The sequence below is a fragment of the Electrophorus electricus genome, chromosome 25 (assembly GCF_013358815.1).
Source record: "Electrophorus electricus isolate fEleEle1 chromosome 25, fEleEle1.pri, whole genome shotgun sequence".
NCBI classification, from domain to species: Eukaryota; Metazoa; Chordata; class Actinopteri; order Gymnotiformes; family Gymnotidae; genus Electrophorus; species Electrophorus electricus.
Genome location: NC_049559.1, coordinates 173,765 through 191,153, shown reverse-complemented (window position 1 = coordinate 191,153; position 17,389 = coordinate 173,765). Strand labels below are relative to the sequence as shown.

The 17,389-nt window shown below is 43.3% G+C and overlaps 3 protein-coding genes across 7 annotated transcripts in view; 1 reads left to right on the top strand and 2 right to left on the bottom strand.

Moving 5' to 3' along the window:
* Positions 1–44: 44 nt before the first annotated feature.
* trappc2 (trafficking protein particle complex 2) lies at positions 45–2,402 on the bottom strand. 3 transcript variants are annotated; one of them, XM_027028235.2, is made up of 5 exons: positions 2,192–2,402; positions 1,879–1,992; positions 1,552–1,696; positions 666–751; positions 424–582 (listed from the first exon to the last, which is right to left on the bottom strand). In XM_027028235.2, the coding sequence occupies exons 2-5, from the start codon at positions 1,969–1,971 to the stop codon at positions 484–486; spliced, it is 423 nt and encodes a 140-aa protein (XP_026884036.1). In that variant the 5' UTR covers positions 1,972–1,992; positions 2,192–2,402; the 3' UTR covers positions 424–483. The 3 variants fall into 3 exon arrangements, with proteins under 3 accessions (XP_026884035.1, XP_026884036.1, XP_026884034.1); XM_027028233.2 differs by having other exon boundaries at positions 1,879–1,981; positions 2,192–2,401; XM_027028234.2 differs by lacking the exon at positions 2,192–2,402 and having other exon boundaries at positions 45–582; positions 1,879–2,185.
* On the top strand, positions 542–14,646 carry ofd1 (OFD1 centriole and centriolar satellite protein). 3 transcript variants are annotated; one of them, XM_035522951.1, is made up of 22 exons: positions 542–616; positions 3,328–3,522; positions 3,970–4,038; positions 4,156–4,183; positions 4,346–4,450; positions 4,575–4,711; positions 5,076–5,249; positions 5,514–5,620; positions 5,701–5,820; positions 8,218–8,291; positions 8,428–8,519; positions 9,188–9,377; positions 10,579–10,709; positions 11,095–11,206; positions 11,637–12,200; positions 12,575–12,755; positions 12,839–12,933; positions 13,042–13,188; positions 13,617–13,765; positions 13,909–14,112; positions 14,264–14,331; positions 14,419–14,646. In XM_035522951.1, the coding sequence occupies exons 2-22, from the start codon at positions 3,346–3,348 to the stop codon at positions 14,459–14,461; spliced, it is 2,967 nt and encodes a 988-aa protein (XP_035378844.1). In that variant the 5' UTR covers positions 542–616; positions 3,328–3,345; the 3' UTR covers positions 14,462–14,646. The 3 variants fall into 3 exon arrangements, with proteins under 3 accessions (XP_035378844.1, XP_026884038.2, XP_035378845.1); XM_027028237.2 differs by lacking the exon at positions 542–616 and adding an exon at positions 2,495–2,712; XM_035522952.1 differs by lacking the exons at positions 542–616; positions 14,264–14,331; positions 14,419–14,646 and adding an exon at positions 2,495–2,712 and having other exon boundaries at positions 13,617–13,769; positions 13,909–14,026.
* Positions 14,647–14,809: 163 nt separating this feature from the next.
* gpm6bb (glycoprotein M6Bb) overlaps positions 14,810–17,389 on the bottom strand; it is a 29,568-nt gene continuing 26,988 nt past the window's right edge. Inside the window, exon 7 of the mRNA XM_027028229.2 lies at positions 14,810–17,160. Within this exon, the coding sequence (XP_026884030.1) occupies positions 17,011–17,160 (150 nt within the window). The 3' untranslated portion in view covers positions 14,810–17,010. The remainder of the gene's footprint in view (positions 17,161–17,389) is intronic.

Genomic DNA, 17,389 nt, shown 5'->3' with positions numbered 1-17,389 from the left:
ACATATAACTGCATATATAAATTATACAAGTTTTGTGTAATGACAATTGTATAAGGTTTTTAATTAAGGTTGAGGAGTTTACAAGATGCAATTTTCTAAAAGCAGATTGTGTGCTCGTGGAAATGAGATCATCGGTATAAGAGCACAGTTTCTTCCTCATATATTACAAGGTTGCTTGGGGGTTTTTTTTGTTTTTAAAAAAAAACCATATTCCACCATATTACAAGGGTACATTTGGGCTTTTATATAATTTTAGAAGAGTCATATAGTGATAGGGAAGAGGACAGAGAAGGCATGCATAGTGATGGGGGAAATACTGCAGAGTAAACATTGCACATGTTGAAATTTCAAAATCAGTTCTTACAAATGGTAAAGGGAGAAAGACAAACATGACCTATAGTAGCCAGAGTAAGTAAACAAACATGAAATTTGAACATTTTAATGAAAACTTGGGTAAACGATCAACACAGAAGATACTTTGAATCAACTTAAGAGGTGCTTTTTCCCCAGGAACTGCACTTTTCTTTCAAAGGCTGTGGAGCGGATGGGTGTGTTAACTTCATAGAAGGGATTCATTGCAAACTGGAAGGAGAAAAAGGGAAGCGCATGCTTTAAGGTGAGTTATTTCACCAACATGCTACATGGGCTCAAACACTTTGGCTTACCTTAATATACAAGTCATAAACATCGCTGAAGAAGTTCTTGATCCCGTCTTCTTGGCGTACGTCGTGAAGCATGATGAACCTCATATGTAAACGGACTGTTAAGGATGTCTGTGTGGCGTTTTAAAAATGTTTTGCATTTCTGTCTGTTTACAATTATCTGATGCTTTTATCCAAATTGATAATTATGACAGTACAACTTGAGCCAATGATGGTTAAGGGCCTTGCTGAGGGGCTCAGTACTGGCAACTTGGCAGTGGTGGGGCTTGAACCAGCAACTTTCCTATTACAAGTCAAGTACCTTAATCACTGAGCTCCCACTGCTCTGTCTATCCTGGTCCAAGCATATTTTTTCAGCACTGGTCCTGTTTAGTCCAGTGTAGTTGCTGCAGTTCAACATCTTTTGTTAAACAAAACAAACAAACAACTCTGAATACTTACCTGCTGAGCCAGGTTTTAGAGTCCAAGCAAAGGCAAATTCAATCTAAGAGCAAATGAAGTACAAGATGCTACTAGACAGGTCTAGCAAATAAACTGGCAACTTAGTGTATATTCAAAGCCATAAATGTAGGGTTTACTAATGTTCCAAACGTTACACCACATCTACATTTCAGGCACCCTGAAAAGCAGGCATATGAAACCAGCCCTCCCAAGGGGGATCGGAGCATTTACTTTTAGAGAAACAACACCACAGAGAATTGATGAGGCAAAATTCACAGCCTTGTTCCTATATGCAGAATGTGGGCAACTAATCAGCCTTTCCTTAATATAGTAAAATTATTGTGTCAGAAAAAAAGGAGAACATTGTTACTTTAAACAAAATAGCTGACTTTTTAAATTCCTTTTATAACATAAACCTTCTACGCGTGTATTTAGGTAAAAAGGATATGACCAGCAGTGACAAATGCAGACACACACCACTCGTTGAACTTGTCCACAGTCTTCAGGTACATGTTGTTGGACAGCCACATGTTCTCATCAACCAAATCAAGGGCTGCATGAGCAATGAATTGATTCAAATGTCTGTGGTCATCCTTCAATAAAGAGGTATTGTGTTAAAAAAAGATTGAAAGCATCAGGTTGCACATTGGTATTAATGGCCTGCCTATCTCCTTTTGCCTTCAGCCATCTTCAGCCCCTTTTATGCGTCCTCAACAATCCCTCTAGATATCGTTATACATCAGATTAACGTATTTAACCACACAGATAGGAATACCTTGGATTCTGCTTTTCCAGGAGGGAGAAATTCCATCTCGAAGACTGGATTGTCATGATGACCAACCATGACAAAGTAGAAACTTCCAGACATCGTTGTTTATCTGTTTGCAAACTGCAAAGGTCTCAGTAATCTTAGGTTAGCATCTCGGAAACATTTAGCTACGTTAGCCAGCTAATACTATACCTAATGTAGTCGCAGAATACTATTCGCTAGCTATATCCCTACATACAAATCAATGCTTTAGCGGGTTTGCGTACATGAGCGGAATAACAATCGAATATTCGTTTAATCTGAACTAAGAGCCACAAACCTTCCAGAGGAGGCGCACGTCAGGACGACACAACCAGTACAATATGCTTCTTGAAACGTGACTCTTGTGGTTTCAAAGTAGAACAAATACTGTCTTTATATTTAATTACCTATATACAGTTTATACATATCTCTGTTCAATGATTTATTCGAGCATACAAGGAAATTAAAATTACATGTAGCCAAAAAGGCATGGATCATTTTCTATAGCGTCATCAACAAAAACCCGGAAATAAAACAACATCATGACGGTTACACATTTAGAACCCGGAAATATAACCATAACAACAGCAGGGTCACGGTTTAAACCGACAGGCGTCGTTAGTTGTCGTTGTTGTTGCCCCCCCCCCCCGGGGGTTCAAAGCCCGTGTTAGCTCGTGTTGCTACAGTGAGCCTTGCGCCTCTATGACTGATCAGCGCTCAGAAATGTGTGCCTGTGAAGAGCAGAGTTTGTCTTCGGAGGCTGTGAGACGGAGGCTTCACCAGACGCTCAAAGCCAGGGGTGTTCTGGACTCTCTGAAGGTCTGTAGCCTGCCGGCAGACTCTCCGTCCTGCTGGATCCATAAGGCTGCTTCCGAGAGTACAGTGTACTGTTTAGTCCTCTAGCCACTGGTTGAATTTTTTTTGCCTCCCTTTTCCTGGAAAGACGAACGCGTGTATGGGGATAAGCACGTAAACAGATTGTGTCTAATAGTCACATGGCAGGCTGGTTCCACACCCAAATGGACTGGTTGTGTTAAACCTCCATCTGGCTGGTAACAAAGAGGGCGACATCACTGGCACGATGTTAGCTAGATAACTGGCTACTACAGCACACCCACCAATAAATCTGATCGATAAAACGCCGGACTCAGCTAGCTAGCCAGTCCTAGGTTCTCGTCTGATGTTTTGCTTACGCAGCTCTTGGAGTGAATTTGGTGGAAAAGATTTAATAGATTATGCAAATTTTCACGTGTGAAATTTCAAACGACTAGCTTACTATCTTTATACTGGGAATTATTTTGTATAAAATGTATAAAAAACTGTATTGTGTAAAAACTGACAGCATCAGGCGTAATTCCTGATGGTTTCAGCTTTTCTTTAGTGCATTTTAGTACTTGATCCCAGATGTCACCTGTGCCTTTTTCTCTGCCTCAGACACAACTCCGGAATCAGATGATCCAGGAACTGCAGCCACCACTGGCCCATGGGACACCCGCCGCCGCCACAGCTCAGGCACATCCAGTCTCGGTTCTGGCATCCAACAGCCTGGTCATAGACCACTTACAAAGCTCTGGCTATGAGTACACGCTGTCTGTGTTTTACCCAGAGTGTGGTATGAGCAAGGACAAGGTATAAGATATAGCACAGCATTGGAAGGAAAATTAAACTGAGTGTTGCACTCAGATGTGTTCAGACAGCAGTGCTATATTAATCTTTACATTTGATCACTTTTTTAAGTACAAGTCAACATCTGTCTAAGTATTAGACACAGAGAATATTCAGTAATTTTAAAATATTGTGAATATACCAACTCCGTTAATAACCATTAACAGATAACTGCTGAAGTGTTTTTCATATTTGTGTTTTTCAAATTATGTGAAAAAATGTATTTGTGTATATCTAAGTCTGACAAACTGTAGATTGTTTATGGTTCAGTTCAGAGCAAAATACACCAGACAGTTGCTTAATTACTTGAATTAGCTGAAAACCTCTATTAGTGGTTTTTGACTTCTGTATTTCCATGGGCAACTTTTGATATAGTGATGTACTGAGTGACGCGGTCCATTATATTTTTAGGTTTTCTCAACAAGAGACCTGCTACAGTTTATGAAGCTTGGTCCACATTCACCTTTATATAAATCTCTGGTAAATGCACTACCATTATTTAGTATGTATATGCTTCTAGTATAATATTTATGTTGAAGGAAATAGTTCAATTAAAGAGCAATATTAATTAAAACAATGTGTTTTTTGACACTGCAGGTATCAAATACTCAGAATGGACAGAAAGGTAGGTACTTTTAAAAATTTGAGTCTTCATTTCTTATTAAGATAGAAGTTCTTGAGAGATGCAGGGAAATGTGATCTATGACTGTATTCTGTTACCATGACAAGAACAATAACCATAATCTTAACATCAGATGGTTTAAGCATCTTCTTATTCCTGGTGCAGGTTTATTAATAAGCCTCCTGTCTGAGTTAATTGACCACCACATCCATGAGCGCAGAGATGTTGACACACAGACCTCCACTGCCCAGTCTTCTGCAGAGTCCCTCGGTAACATCCTGTTCTTTAAGAGATCCCTATTAACTCAGTCCCTCTAGTTTTAGATTATGGTATTGTAGGGTCATGCATTACCTAGCCTATATGATAACATGACAACTGGGATTGTGGCTTGAAGTCAGGAAGCTGCAGCTGATCGATGAGGAGTACGAAGATCTGAGACAACAGGGCCATCGCTGGTCTTCTGTGGAGGCAAAGCTCGCCGCATACAGGAAGGAGATGGAGGAGCAATCGCAGACAGAGCTGAAAGTGAAGGTGTTTCTTCACAGTCCTGTCTCAATGCACACCACGTGTCTGCCGCCAAGATCTTCCCATGTAAATTAGATATCACTGCATAGAATTACTCATAATGACAGTTTAATTGTAGAGTATTTCTAGTTCTGTGATGGGTGTTGGTAACATTGTAATGGGCACTGTAATTGTCCGGTTGTTATTGATGTTTGTTAGGCAGTGCAGTTTATTTATTGCAAGTCTGGGAAGCTCTGGAAAGATTTCAGGTTGTAATTCAATCATCCTAGATTCCCGTTTCTTTTAATGGCTGAAAAGATGCAGGAAGAAGGCTGTATATTTGTATTTTGTTGTTTGTTTTTATCTTTGGGATGCTCTTCGTCTGGTCCAGGTGCAGCACTTCCAGGAGGTGGAGATGGTTCGAGTGCGGAGGGAGGAGCAGGACAGGTGTCGGCAAGAGCTCCTGGAGATCACACGTACCTTGGAGAGAACCTACGAGCAGAAGGCAGAAGCTCTGATGAATCGAGAGAAAAATGCCATCGAGCGCCTACAGAAACAGCAGGAGGTGCCACTTCATATTAGTCCTTACTGTCTTCATCAGTGTGTGCAGCTTTGGTGGTCATGAGGGTTCCATAGTACACATGCTTACTTATCAGCTCGCTGCTTTTGTGCTTCAATAAAGTTTTGGTTGACTGGGTTCAATTGATATTATAGCACCAGATTTTCTTTACCTCATTTATTCTCAAAACTAAAAAATCTAGACTGCTGAGCAAATGATTAACAATAAGTTGCCATGTTCACAACCATGATCTGCCTCTATCCTTTTTAGATTGAGGAAAAGGAAATCTACAATCAACGCCAAGCTTTGCTAAAGGAGTTAGAGGCAGTGCGCAATAGAGAGAATGAACTGAGACATCAAGTGGAGGCTTTTGAGAAGTGAGTTCTGACCTGTACTGATTTCAGGCTGGGTTCTGACCTGTACTGATTTCAGGCTGGGTTCTGACCTGTTTCTGCAGGTCCTGTAAGGATCATGAGGAGAAGATGCGCAGTTTGGAGGAGATCCTGAGGAGGAGGGAGTCGACTGTGAAAACCATGGAGGACACGTACGACCAAAAACTCGCCAACGAACTCAGAAAGTGAGGTCAACATGAAACTCCCTCTGCACTATTTTAGGATGTAAACATTTCATACTTACAGCTGAATTTAACTGTGCTCAGGACTTGTATTCCTATAGCTATACACTGTTAAATGCTCATTTCCCAGTGATTGCTCTCAGACATGTGCTAAAGCAGTGGGTGAGTTCACTTCATAGCAGATACATTAATGCACAGGCACAGTTTCTGGAAACAGTGTATGGACCTGGCCTCATTAATGCCCCGGGCACCTCTCAGGCAGAGGGACAGGATTACTGAAGTTGGGGTGGCTGTAGGCTTCAGGATTTCTAATTTAGGTTTTCTGAAATCATCTTCAGTTTTTAGTCACTTATTAAAAATCTTTTAGTGATCTGAACTTTGTGGATTAGGAATTCACAGCAGTAGCTGTGTTATCCAGAGTTTCATTCCTCAAAAGATTAGACCACACTGGAGAATGGCGTCACAGTGGTCCATGAGACCCCAGCAGCAGGGAGCAGTTGACTGAGGTGTAATCATGCAGAATGGCTCAGATCAGGCCTAAATATTCCAGTCCAGATCTTAACAATGCTTTCTGAATGGTTTGTGAAAATAATTGTGTAGTCACACCTAACTCCTAGGCACAGGGAGGTTGGTAAATGATTGTGACTTGTGTATTGTGGTATGAGAAGAGCTGATCTTTATTTCAGTTCTCTTTTCAGAAGGCTTTTGAACCAAGTACTAAAATTCCCAAGAGATTTAACGTAAGCAAACCTGCAGCCGTTTTAGTTTTTAGTCCAGTCCAGTCATCACTCCATTTCTGAGTGTTCCTCATGCAGCCACAAGATGGCAATCTAAATCAGATTTGAGACACTGAAGATTTGTTACAAATGTCACTTACCCGATAAAGACGAACATACTGGGGCCAACGGCAAATCCTTCCTTAAAAACAACAGACAAAACATCAAGAATTTTTTTTCAGAAAATGTTATTTTAAAAATGAAACATCAGACCCAGATGGATTTATCAGTATATAAACAATTAACAATAAATACTAAATAGCCAGTAACCTAGCTACATTGCAGTAATCGTAACCACTATAGATGAAACAGTGAAACCCATCTATGATATCTATAAGACCTGTTAAAGATAAACCCTAACCAAACCCATGTCTGATGAAGGTCTCTTAAAGATCTGTTAAACCCCTCGGGAGGTTTCAGTGAAACACTGAAACTGTTCAAGTTTGGTTTATTTGTCTGTAACTGTGTACTGGATGTGTCGTATTTGATTTCATGTATGCCATAATCCCTCACATTTCCTGCTGTTTTGAAATCTGCTTGCATGCAGAGAGGTTGATCTCAGCTGGCAGTCCTAGTCCATGACTGGCTGAGTCAATAGATATGTTCCCTTCAAAAGTCTCTGTCCTGCTGCATTTATATACCGCCACTGCAGGGGCTCGAGGTGGCTTCATCAGTCAGCGTTAGGGGCAGAATAGAGGGTTAGTGTAGCAGTGCAGCCCTACAGAAGCACACGGGTGAGTGTAGTAGCACGCCGCATCTATGAGTGCTAATGAAATATATTCTCTGTGTGGCTCTGCAAAACAACACTGCCCACATGAATCTCAAGAGCCAAGTTGGCATTAGCATCTGGTGAAATATACACAGCAATTATCATGACCACACTAAACTTCCGGGGAAGGTTTGGGGAGCAGTGACTGTCTACACTCTTAATAATAATAATTCTTAATTCTCAGGTATTCAAAAGGGTCATGCATAATTGTTTTTGCCTTTGTACTGTACATGTGTGTCTGCTGTGTTTGCACTGTAAAATGGGTTTATTTGGCTTACGATTGCTCTTTTTTTTTTCTTTTTTTTTAAAGTTATTGTTAAAATGGTGTAAATTTGTGTGTGGGGGTTGGCACACTGAAGCGTATTTTATCAGGGTGTTAGTTTGTTGCAGGGTTGACATACTTGGAGACATAATCAAGTGCTTAGCACATTAGCGTGTTTAACCTTTACACACTTTCTATCAAATAATGTGCTACAGCGTGGGATTCAGAAGAAAGTGATTTAGGTTTGTGCGAGAGGCTTTAAATATTGGTAGAAGCGCGAGATTGGAAATTGCTCGTGGAGGCAGGTAAAAAGGTACAGATCCCACAGTGTATCGCATTAGCCACAGTATATTGCATTAACTACACTGAGGCTGGATACGGGCCTTATGTGAAGCTCTAATGGAGTTTTAATGGCAAAGGATATTTTACATCTTATCCTGTGTATATGCAAAAAGATAGATATAAATAGAAAGGAGAAGCCTTTTCTGGAGTAGAAATGTACTCTGCACAGTCACATGCACACCTGCTCATATGGAAGTGATACTGACTACATTGTGGTGAATCTGTAGTTAATGGCCAATTGCTTTCTTCAGATATCAGCAGGAACTGAAGGACGACTACACGAGGAGGACAGAAAAGCTCACGGATGACGAGAAAAGAAATAAAGGTTTGTGACTCACTGTAAGAACCTGAAACTGATGTTTACCATTAGCTACACTGATTATGTCAAATGTTTGCGCACCCGTGAGATTGTACAGGTGAGTTGGTGGAGGTGTTTACCTCGTGGTTTCTCTCTTGCACAGAGGAGATGTTGCGGCTCCAGAAAGAAACTGCTGTCCTCGACTCAAAGTTGGAGGAATTTACCCAAACAGCATCACAACTCAAACGTGTGCAGGTAAGAGCCCTCTTTTGCTCTTACACTCCACATCGTAGCGGCATGGAGACGCGCGCGCACACACCACGGTAGCAGGCATGGAGACGCGCGCGCACACACCACGGTAGCAGGCATGGAGACGCGCGCGCACACACCACGGTAGCAGGCATGGAGACGCGCGCGCACACACCACGGTAGCAGGCATGGAGACGCGCGCGCACACACCACGGTAGCAGGCATGGAGACGCGCGCGCACACACTCAATCCTTTGTCAGGTTTTGCATTCACACTTCAGTCTTGTGTACTGTACTGCTGTATTTGAAGTATATGGAGGCATGGCATTAAACCTGACTTGTATGCTCATATTTATGTCAAACTTTTCTGACCTTTCACTTGTAGCTTTTTATTGTGTCCTTTTGTGTTAAATTGATGTCGTGTACCAAGTGCCAACCTTAATGCCAAAACAAGCAAAATGAGTGATAAATTAAGATCCTAAAATAGCTAATTAAACTTTATTCTTATTCTACAAATGAGAACGATGTTATTTATCACAGATGTGAGTATATAACAAATACATCTGTGAAGTATGCGTGAGTAGAAAAAACCCCACACCTCAAGAACCTGTCTGTCTGTTGGCCTGATCGGTGATGTGACGCGTCTTTGATGTGGTCGTGTGCCTGGCACTGCAGGCGGAGCTGGAGTTGGCGCGGGCGGACGTGGCAAAGCTGAGACAGCAGAATGCTGAGCTGCGGGAGAAACTGGAGGACCTGGGTGACCATGCCGCCCTGCGCAAAGAGCGGAGAGAGCTGCACACCCATGTGCATCTACTGAAGGAGCAGCTGGATGAGCACCAGCAGGAGGTGCAGAGACTCCGCCGAGGTGCGTGCAGTCCCGCCAGTAATCCTGTTGGTTTCCTTAATCTCAAGACTTAATGACAGACATCAAAGCTACTTCAAAGTTCCTGAAGTGATGAAGCTTTAGTTTTTTATTTTATTCTGAAGGATAAAGGCGACATACTTGCAGGCTAAATCTGAAAAACACACGGGGCATTTTCCCTCAAGGGTGGTTTGTTGTCCAGATGTGCAGGCTTTTTTTTTTTTTAGAAGAGGTCAAATGGGGATGTGGCCTTTTCAGACAGGAAAGAGGTTTCTCTGGTTATGCTTGGCTTGGCAGCTTGGCCTTCTTGGCTGAGATTGAGTGAGTGCTGGGAAGCAGTTTAGAGGGGTTGGGGGAGGCGGGGTCAGACGAGGGAGGCGGAGTCAGATGATGGAGGCACCAGCTCACTCTTACATTTACAGCATTTAGCCAACGCTTTCAAAGCAACTTAGTTATGACTGAGTATTTGAGCAATTGAGGGTTATGGGTCTTGCACAGGGGCCCAACAGTGGAAACTTGGCAGCGGTGGGACTTGACTTGTAATCGGAAGGTTGCCGGTTCAAGTACCTTAACCACTGAGCTAACACTGCCCACTCACTAGGCACAGCACTCAAGGAGACTTGAAATGGAGAGTGAAACATTTGTCATCTGTATCCTAACCCCAGTAATATCACACCTGATTGGTTCGTACAGGATTTACATTGGCTAAATTGTACTGTTCACTTTTGAGCCCAGTGTGAACTTGACCAAAATGTGAAAAGCTCCCTGGGTCTTCGAGTGTTGTTCCTCTAATAATAATAATGATTAACAGCCCATTTTGTTTATATAGAACAGAAACTTTGCCCTCATTTGGGCTAAATCTCAGTATTAGTAACTCTTCATCTCATCTTCCCTGAAGTCAAAAGTGAACGTGACCACTGTTCTTTGTATTCAATATGTTGATTTAGTGCACTGCAGTTAGAAACAAATGCCCTCCCTTAGTTCTGCATTTCATTAAGTGGTACATTTCTGCTCACTGTCCAGCACTTCCCTAGTGCACTGTGACCAGTGTAAGCCCCTGTTATGTGATTACTGCAGTGGGGGGACAGATCAGCTCCCACCATAATGTCCTCTCCTACACTACACCCTCTGAATTTTCATTCATGTCATAGGGAAGCAGCCTTATAAAGACTTTCATCTGCTGGGTGTTGCTCCCTTTCTCCAGAGCTGAGCGTCCCCTCTCAGGAGGTGCTGGCCCTGCAGACAGAGCTCCGGCGCCTGCACACGGCTCACCGCCTCCACCAGGAGGAGCTCCAGAGCCAGCAGCAGGTGTTCCACACTCAGCTCACACAGGAGGTTAGCAGTCCTCCATCTGGAGAAGAGCTTGTAGCTATGACGTAGTTAGACGGCAGGAGGTCTGTGTGAGGGGAATCACAAGTCCAGTTTGTGATGTTATGCTCATTCCCACATGTCACTTGCTATGAAATGTCTCTGCTCAATTCATCAAGCTTTAGGACCTCTAACCATTATAGCTGTAGAGAGAAGCAAATCTCCCATAATCTGGCACTTTGGATATTCATTCTATTTTCATATGATTTAAAAGTTTAACAAGAGCAAAATAATTTGGAAAATAGATCTGCAGTCATAATGCTGATACTGCAGGGATTCTTCGTGGTCTGGCGTGACCTCAGGGTCCTGTTGGCCTACGGTCTGAGGGCTGCAGTAAGGATCCTCTGTGCAGGTGGAGCGCAGTGCTCAGATGAAGTCCCAGCTGTTGGAGTGTGAGGAGAGGACCAGGTGGATGACTGCCCACACTGAGGAGCTCAAACGGCAGCTCCGACACACCCAGCAAGGTGCTCCAGCATGTCTGTAGTCTCTGTGCTCTTATCAGGTCTCCTCTCCTGGCCGGATTCACCAAAGCTCACACCAACCAGAGCGGTCGTGTAGCTGAGGGCTGAACCCTCTCTGTGTTTAACGTCCTGCTCTGCTGCCTTTAGATGATCTGTGCATTGTCATTCTTTGGGATCCCCAGCCCTGACATGTCCACAGTGCTCCACAGTCCACAATACAGCATAAGCTTGTGCTGAAAGCTTCTGTAAATCCAGCATGTAGTTTTATAGTCTTTTAGCCAATTTTACAAACTACAACTTTACCTTCTTTTCTGGTGGTTGGTCTTGTGACTTGTCTTGATACTCAGTTTCCTGTTCTGCTTCCTTTCTTCTTCTCTTTTCTCATCTCTTCTCCTTGTACATTTTGCGGTGATGTTCCATGTTTGGATCATAGCTCTGGAGAACGAGGTGTTTCGTAAACCCAGGCCTTCACCGGTAGACTGTTCCGTTCTCCATCTGAGCTCCGATAAAGTGGCACCCCCTGATCTTTATGTGGAGGGCAGTCTACTTAAGGCCCGGCTGGGTTACGATGAGGGCATGTTTGACCCAGGGCTGGCCAGCAGGGGGCAGCGGCCACTCTGGCCCCGCAGTGGCTCCCCTGAGCTGGGCACAGAGCGTGTGGCAGCGGCTCTGGCCCGCATTAGGGAGCTGGAGAAGGAGGCGGAGTCTCTGGAGGAGGCGTACAGGACCTACCAGCAGAGGGCAGCGGCAGCAGCTGTGGCTCATATTCCGTCTGGAGCTCCCTCCCGCCTCTATCCTGCAACGCACCACATCAGACCAGCGGCCCCTTCTCCGCACGCAGTGACTCTGAACGAACCGGCCATTCAGTCCTTCTACATAGACAGAGAGCTGACCAATCACAGGACTACACCAAGGGTGGGCTCTCCTCCGCCCAGACGCCTGTCGTCCACCCCTGTCTGTGCCTCCAAGTCCCGACCTAGAGCACATGTTGACCAAGGTAAGTGCACTTTATAGAGTGGAGAGCTAGTATTCATGTGGTAATATTCCAAGTCTGTTTGTAAACGGAAAGCTGATGACTGATAAGCTCATAGATCTTCATGTCATGGCTGGTGGGATTTGCTATTGCTTAGCTTGGTATTATGCTGCGTGTTAAAAACACTTCATTCACACTGGTTGGCAATGAGTAAGTTCATCAGTGTCCTCGCTCTACTGGTCTTGCTGCCTCTGAACAGCGGACTGGTACTAAACCAGACATCAAAGGTTGGCCTGTTTTACCACAGCCTTTACCACAGGTTGCTGCTGTGACGGTCTTAACACTGGTTCTGGTGTTGCTGTGACAGTCTTGATTCTGGTTCTGGTGTTGGTGTGTAGGTGCAGAAAGGCGTCCGGGGTCTTCAGGGGGAGACGGCGCAGCAGTGACGTTTGCGAGTCTGAGTTGTGGCAGTGTGGTGTCTCCTATACCCACTGCCACTGCTGAGTCCTCTGGAGACCACACACACATCACACCACCAAGCAGCCTACAGATGAAGAGCACAGGCCAGGACCACTGCAGGTACGTACACACACACATGCACGCTCTCACGCATCAGTACGTGATATGCTGCTCTCGAGATTGTGTTGGCTTCTGTTTCTTAGGTCCCCTGAATTGCAGGAGGTCTCCACATCATCCCAAGAGTCTTCACCCCAGCCTGAGAAAATCAGTATACAGGATCTCACAGAGCCCCTGCCAGGTAACACCACCATTCACTCCCCCTGTTTGTTCATGTGTACCCACTTCCCTGTGGTACTCATGAGACTGACAGAGTTCTCTCGCGCTCTCTCTCTGTCTCTCAATACAGACCTCCACTGCAGTTCTGAGCAGCTCCAGGAACCACAGTGGCTCGTGGACCTCGCTCACAGACCACACAGCCAGCGAGAGAGAGACAGCGCTCCAGACAGCCAGCGAGAGAGAGACGGCTCTCTCCACCTCACTTGCGGAGAAGACAGTAAGTCAGCTAACCCAAAAGAGATCATCCCGTTTTAAACGTGTGTGTCTGTTTGCGCTGATAGCAGTAGCAGCAGTGCTGAGGTTAGTTTAGCTGTAGAATAACATTCTTAGGTTAACACTGCCCTGCTGCAGCCTGGACAAAAAAAATATCCACAAGGTAACTCGTTTCAGAAACTACATGAACTTCTCAAGAATAGTTCTGATGAGGCAAAAGAAAAGAATTGCATTTGGAATTCAGTATTTATTCCAAGCCTGTCATTCTGTAGCGCATACCACAGAGCTCACTGTGACTGCACAGCGATGCAAAGCACTGAGTGCAAGAAAGAAATGATGATGGACACAGTAGGGAACAGCGTCACCCGCGTCACCACTGCTAGTGTTTGTTACTGTCCTGAGTGTTTCCAGCCGTGCCTCCTTCATCCACAGCTGCTGCCAGAACAAGGGAGGAAGATGAGGATAATGATGGAGAGAAGAGCTGTCGGGAAGAGAGGAGGAGGAAGGAGAGCGGATGCAGAGAGAGAGAGGAGGCCCAGGAGTGTGGGAAGGGAGACCTTGAGAGGGTGGAGCAGGAGCTGGTGGGTGGGTTGGGTGTGTGTGTGTGTACACACATGCTTGTGCAAAAATGTCTTCACAGTTATGAACTATATCGGTTATAAATGTTGAGTATTTGTACAGGAACAAATTCTTTCTCTCTCTCTCTCTCTCTGTCTCTCTCCAGCTTCAGCAGGAGGCTCTCCCAGAGAGTAGAGGGGAGGCGCAGTGTGATGGAGGCCCCATGAAGACAAACGGAGACACAGCAGGACCCGATGTGTTGAAGGACTCCTCTCTTGGAGGAGGAGAGAACACAGGCCGGGATCTCACAGACCCCCTGCACAAGTACATGATGATGGTTTTACAGGGGAGAGAGAGAGATAAAGAACAGGTACACCCGCACGCACGCGCACACACGCATATGTACAGGATTTGTCAGCAGCAGGTGTCCATGTTCACTGGAGCAGTCAGTCACATGACCATGAGGATGTCCTGCAGCTGTCCTGTCTCTCCTAATCGCCATGTGAAAATGGATTTTTCAGAGTCCCAAGAAGGAAGATTCCGAGAACCAGAGCCCTGAGCCCTGGCTGTCTGAAGACAAAGATAACAGGTGAGGGGTGTGTGTGTGGGGGGTGACTTTGATGTGTTTTATTGTAGAAGTATCTGAATGAGTCCTGACTCTTCATTTCTCTTGTAGTATTGTGTCCTACTCCCAAGAGGAGGCTGATGAGTTTTGGTGAACTGTCAAATGTCTGATGTTTTTTATAATCTTTTTCTACATTTTGTGTATTATTAAATCAATTTGTATGATTTTATATTTAAGAACTTCCAAGTTATCAGGGTTCATTTTCTGTAATGAATATTGTGTGTGTGTGTGTGTGTGTGTGTGTGTGTGTGTGTGTGTGTGTGTGTGTGTGTGTGTGTGTGTGTGTGTGTGTGTGTGTGTGTGTGTGTGTGTGTGAGAGAGAGATTGAGAGGCATCGGAGATTGAGGGAATATTTAAATTTTTTTAGCTTTTGTTTAAAAAAAACCTGCATTTCAACAATGATAATCTACTTTTATGGGAAAAAATGAAAGCTCTAGGGAGATGGAAAGATTTTTTCCCTTTATTTCATTTTTCATAACAATGTTTATCAAGCTTGTTAATACATTTCTAAGGGAATTTGCAGAATCCAACATTGCACTGTGTTTGTTTGCAGAACATATAACGTTACCCATGTGCCTAGTAAAAGAAAACCATGTCCAAGTTCTTAAACATAAACATACTCCATGGTTGTAATAATTCACTTGTAATGACCAGTTGTATTCCCACTTGGAGACTGGCGAAGAACAATTTTGCTGAAATAAATCTGTTTACCATCTTACCTCAGCTGTAAATGCATTTTGGTCATTTTGATCAGTTTCTCAGTACGTTGACTTTTAAACTTCAGAGACTGTTGTGTATCAAGATCCAATACCTTAATCTCACAGGGTCACAGCTGCTGCATCCACCTCTGGGATAATTGTGAACAATGGATGCCATCATAAATCAATATAACATCAAATACCAATTAAATGTCAAATCCCTCAATAGCTGATAAAAACACTATTAGGTTACAAAAAATATAAACAATTCATATTTATGAATTAAATGTAATGAATAATTTCTACTTGAGCTAGTACTATAACTAAAAATAAATCAATAAATGAAGTATATAATTCAGGAAAGAGGCAAACCCTGCCTACCATATATGTCGGTACAAATGACATCTGTATCACCACAGAACAAATTTTGTCCTTCATACAGAAATGAGTACACATCAAAACTCTGTAAATCTCCTCTTACTAGGAACTAAGCCTTTTTGTCAATAACTACCTCACATAAAAATATACTGAAATGCAATTAGATTTTTTTTCTTTCTATATTTGTGTAAAAAAAAAAAAAAAAGTTCAGTATCAATATATTTTCCATTAGCTCATTAAAATGTCACTTCATCAGTGGTTGGGAAGACAATTGTATATAAAAAATCACAACTTCGTGTATATTTAAAGCACAGAGCACAGATAAAAAATATCACCCATTAGATGTTAGGGTCAGTCCACCTTTGCTGGTTACTGGTTGGTCACGTTTCATAAGGAAGACCAGATGATGTACAATAGGAACCGAAAAACAGTCAGCAGTGCATGTGAGGTAGACATTTTTAATTCTCCATGGGTTTTTTGTTTTGTTTTGTTTTTTATTCCTGTGATAACATGCCAAGTGTTAGGAACCCATGAAACACTCAACTGAACAGGTTCACCCTAACGGGTTCATCCTAACGCTAATGGGTTCACCCAAACGTTAACCCTAACCAACTGAACAGGTTGGGGCATTTACCAGCAACACTGCTCAGCCAATGGTGTTCACAGTGTTCTCAAGACTGTAGAATCCTGGTAATAATTATGAGAATTATTACCCATGTGGAGAAATTGGAAAAATCTGGAATTTGATTCTTTTTTTTGAATTACAGAATTCAAAAACCCACAATCCATTCTTTCACATGTCTCTTTCAGATTTGCTAAAAATAAAAAAGTAATCAGTAGGACAATATATTTTTGTCTTGGAAGGCACATCAACATGTGCTGTGAACATGCTAAAATGGCAAAAAATAAAAGATTGCAAACTATCCAACCCCCTTTCAACAAGCTGCCAGCTCCAAATAAAATGCTTTTTTCATCTTTTGAATAGCTTTAATGTTTTAAGAAAAAGGGCTGCAGTAACAAAAAGGCCATTAAACACTGAAGCCCAAGATATCTGTACAAAACCAGTATATGATTAAGTAAAGCCCATGATGGCTGTACAAAACCAGTATATGATTAAGTAAAGCCCATATCTGTACAAAACCAGTATATGATTAAGTAAAGCCCATGATGGCTGTACAAAACCAGTATATGATTAAGTAAAGCCCATGATGGCTGTACAAAACCAGTATATGATTAAGTAAAGCCCATGATAGCTGTACAAAACCAGTATATGATTAAGTAAAGCCCATGATAGCTGTACAAAACCAGTATATGATTAAGTAAAGCCCATATCTGTACAAAACCAGTATATGATTAAGTAAAGCCCAAGGTATCTGTACAGAACCATTATATAGCATTAAGTAAAAAAAGTGTAGGTTCCTGCAGACTGCATGGAGGGTTAGTGCAGGCTGGAGATGAAGGCTGCATTAGTGTGTTAGGAGCAGGGTTAGTCTGTGCTGTAGTGCTGGTGTTCTTCCCTCCGCCCTGACCTCCGGGGGGCGGTACAACGGCCTGGGAGGGGCCGTCCTTATGAGTAGGAATTGAGGCATTCTTTGGAGTGCGATTGGATGTCTCGCAGCTCTCGCTCCTCCTTCGTTTTGATGTCTTGGTACGCGTGCATGTGACTGGCATCCTTAAGGTACGCCCAGTTCGCTGAGAGGATCATGAGATAGTGGATCTGCAAGACAGAGGCCGAGCCAAGTGACTGGAGAGCACGTTAGTCCACTGAGCAAAGCAGCTACATAGCACAGAGAGCAATGTCCCCACAAGACGGGTGTACACACACACACACACACACACACACTCACAGAGAGCTATGTCCCCACAAGACGGGTGTACACACACACACACACACACACACACACTCACAGAGAGCTATGTCCCCACAAGACGGGTGTACACACACA

Coding starts and splice junctions, on each gene's coding strand:
- trappc2 (XM_027028235.2), bottom strand. CDS start 1,971: ATGTCTGGAAGTTTCTACTTTGTCATGGTTGGTCATCATGACAATCCA. Junction 752..1,551: donor TGCATTTGTCACTGCTGGTC/ATATCCTTTTTA, acceptor CAGTCCGTTTAC/ATATGAGGTTCATCATGCTT. Junction 583..665: donor TTTATGACTTGTATATTAAG/GTAAGCCAAAGT, acceptor TTCTCCTTCCAG/TTTGCAATGAATCCCTTCTA.
- ofd1 (XM_027028237.2), top strand. CDS start 2,596: ATGACTGATCAGCGCTCAGAAATGTGTGCCTGTGAAGAGCAGAGTTTG. Junction 4,039..4,155: donor CACCTTTATATAAATCTCTG/GTAAATGCACTA, acceptor TTGACACTGCAG/GTATCAAATACTCAGAATGG. Junction 12,934..13,041: donor TCTCACAGAGCCCCTGCCAG/GTAACACCACCA, acceptor CTCTCAATACAG/ACCTCCACTGCAGTTCTGAG.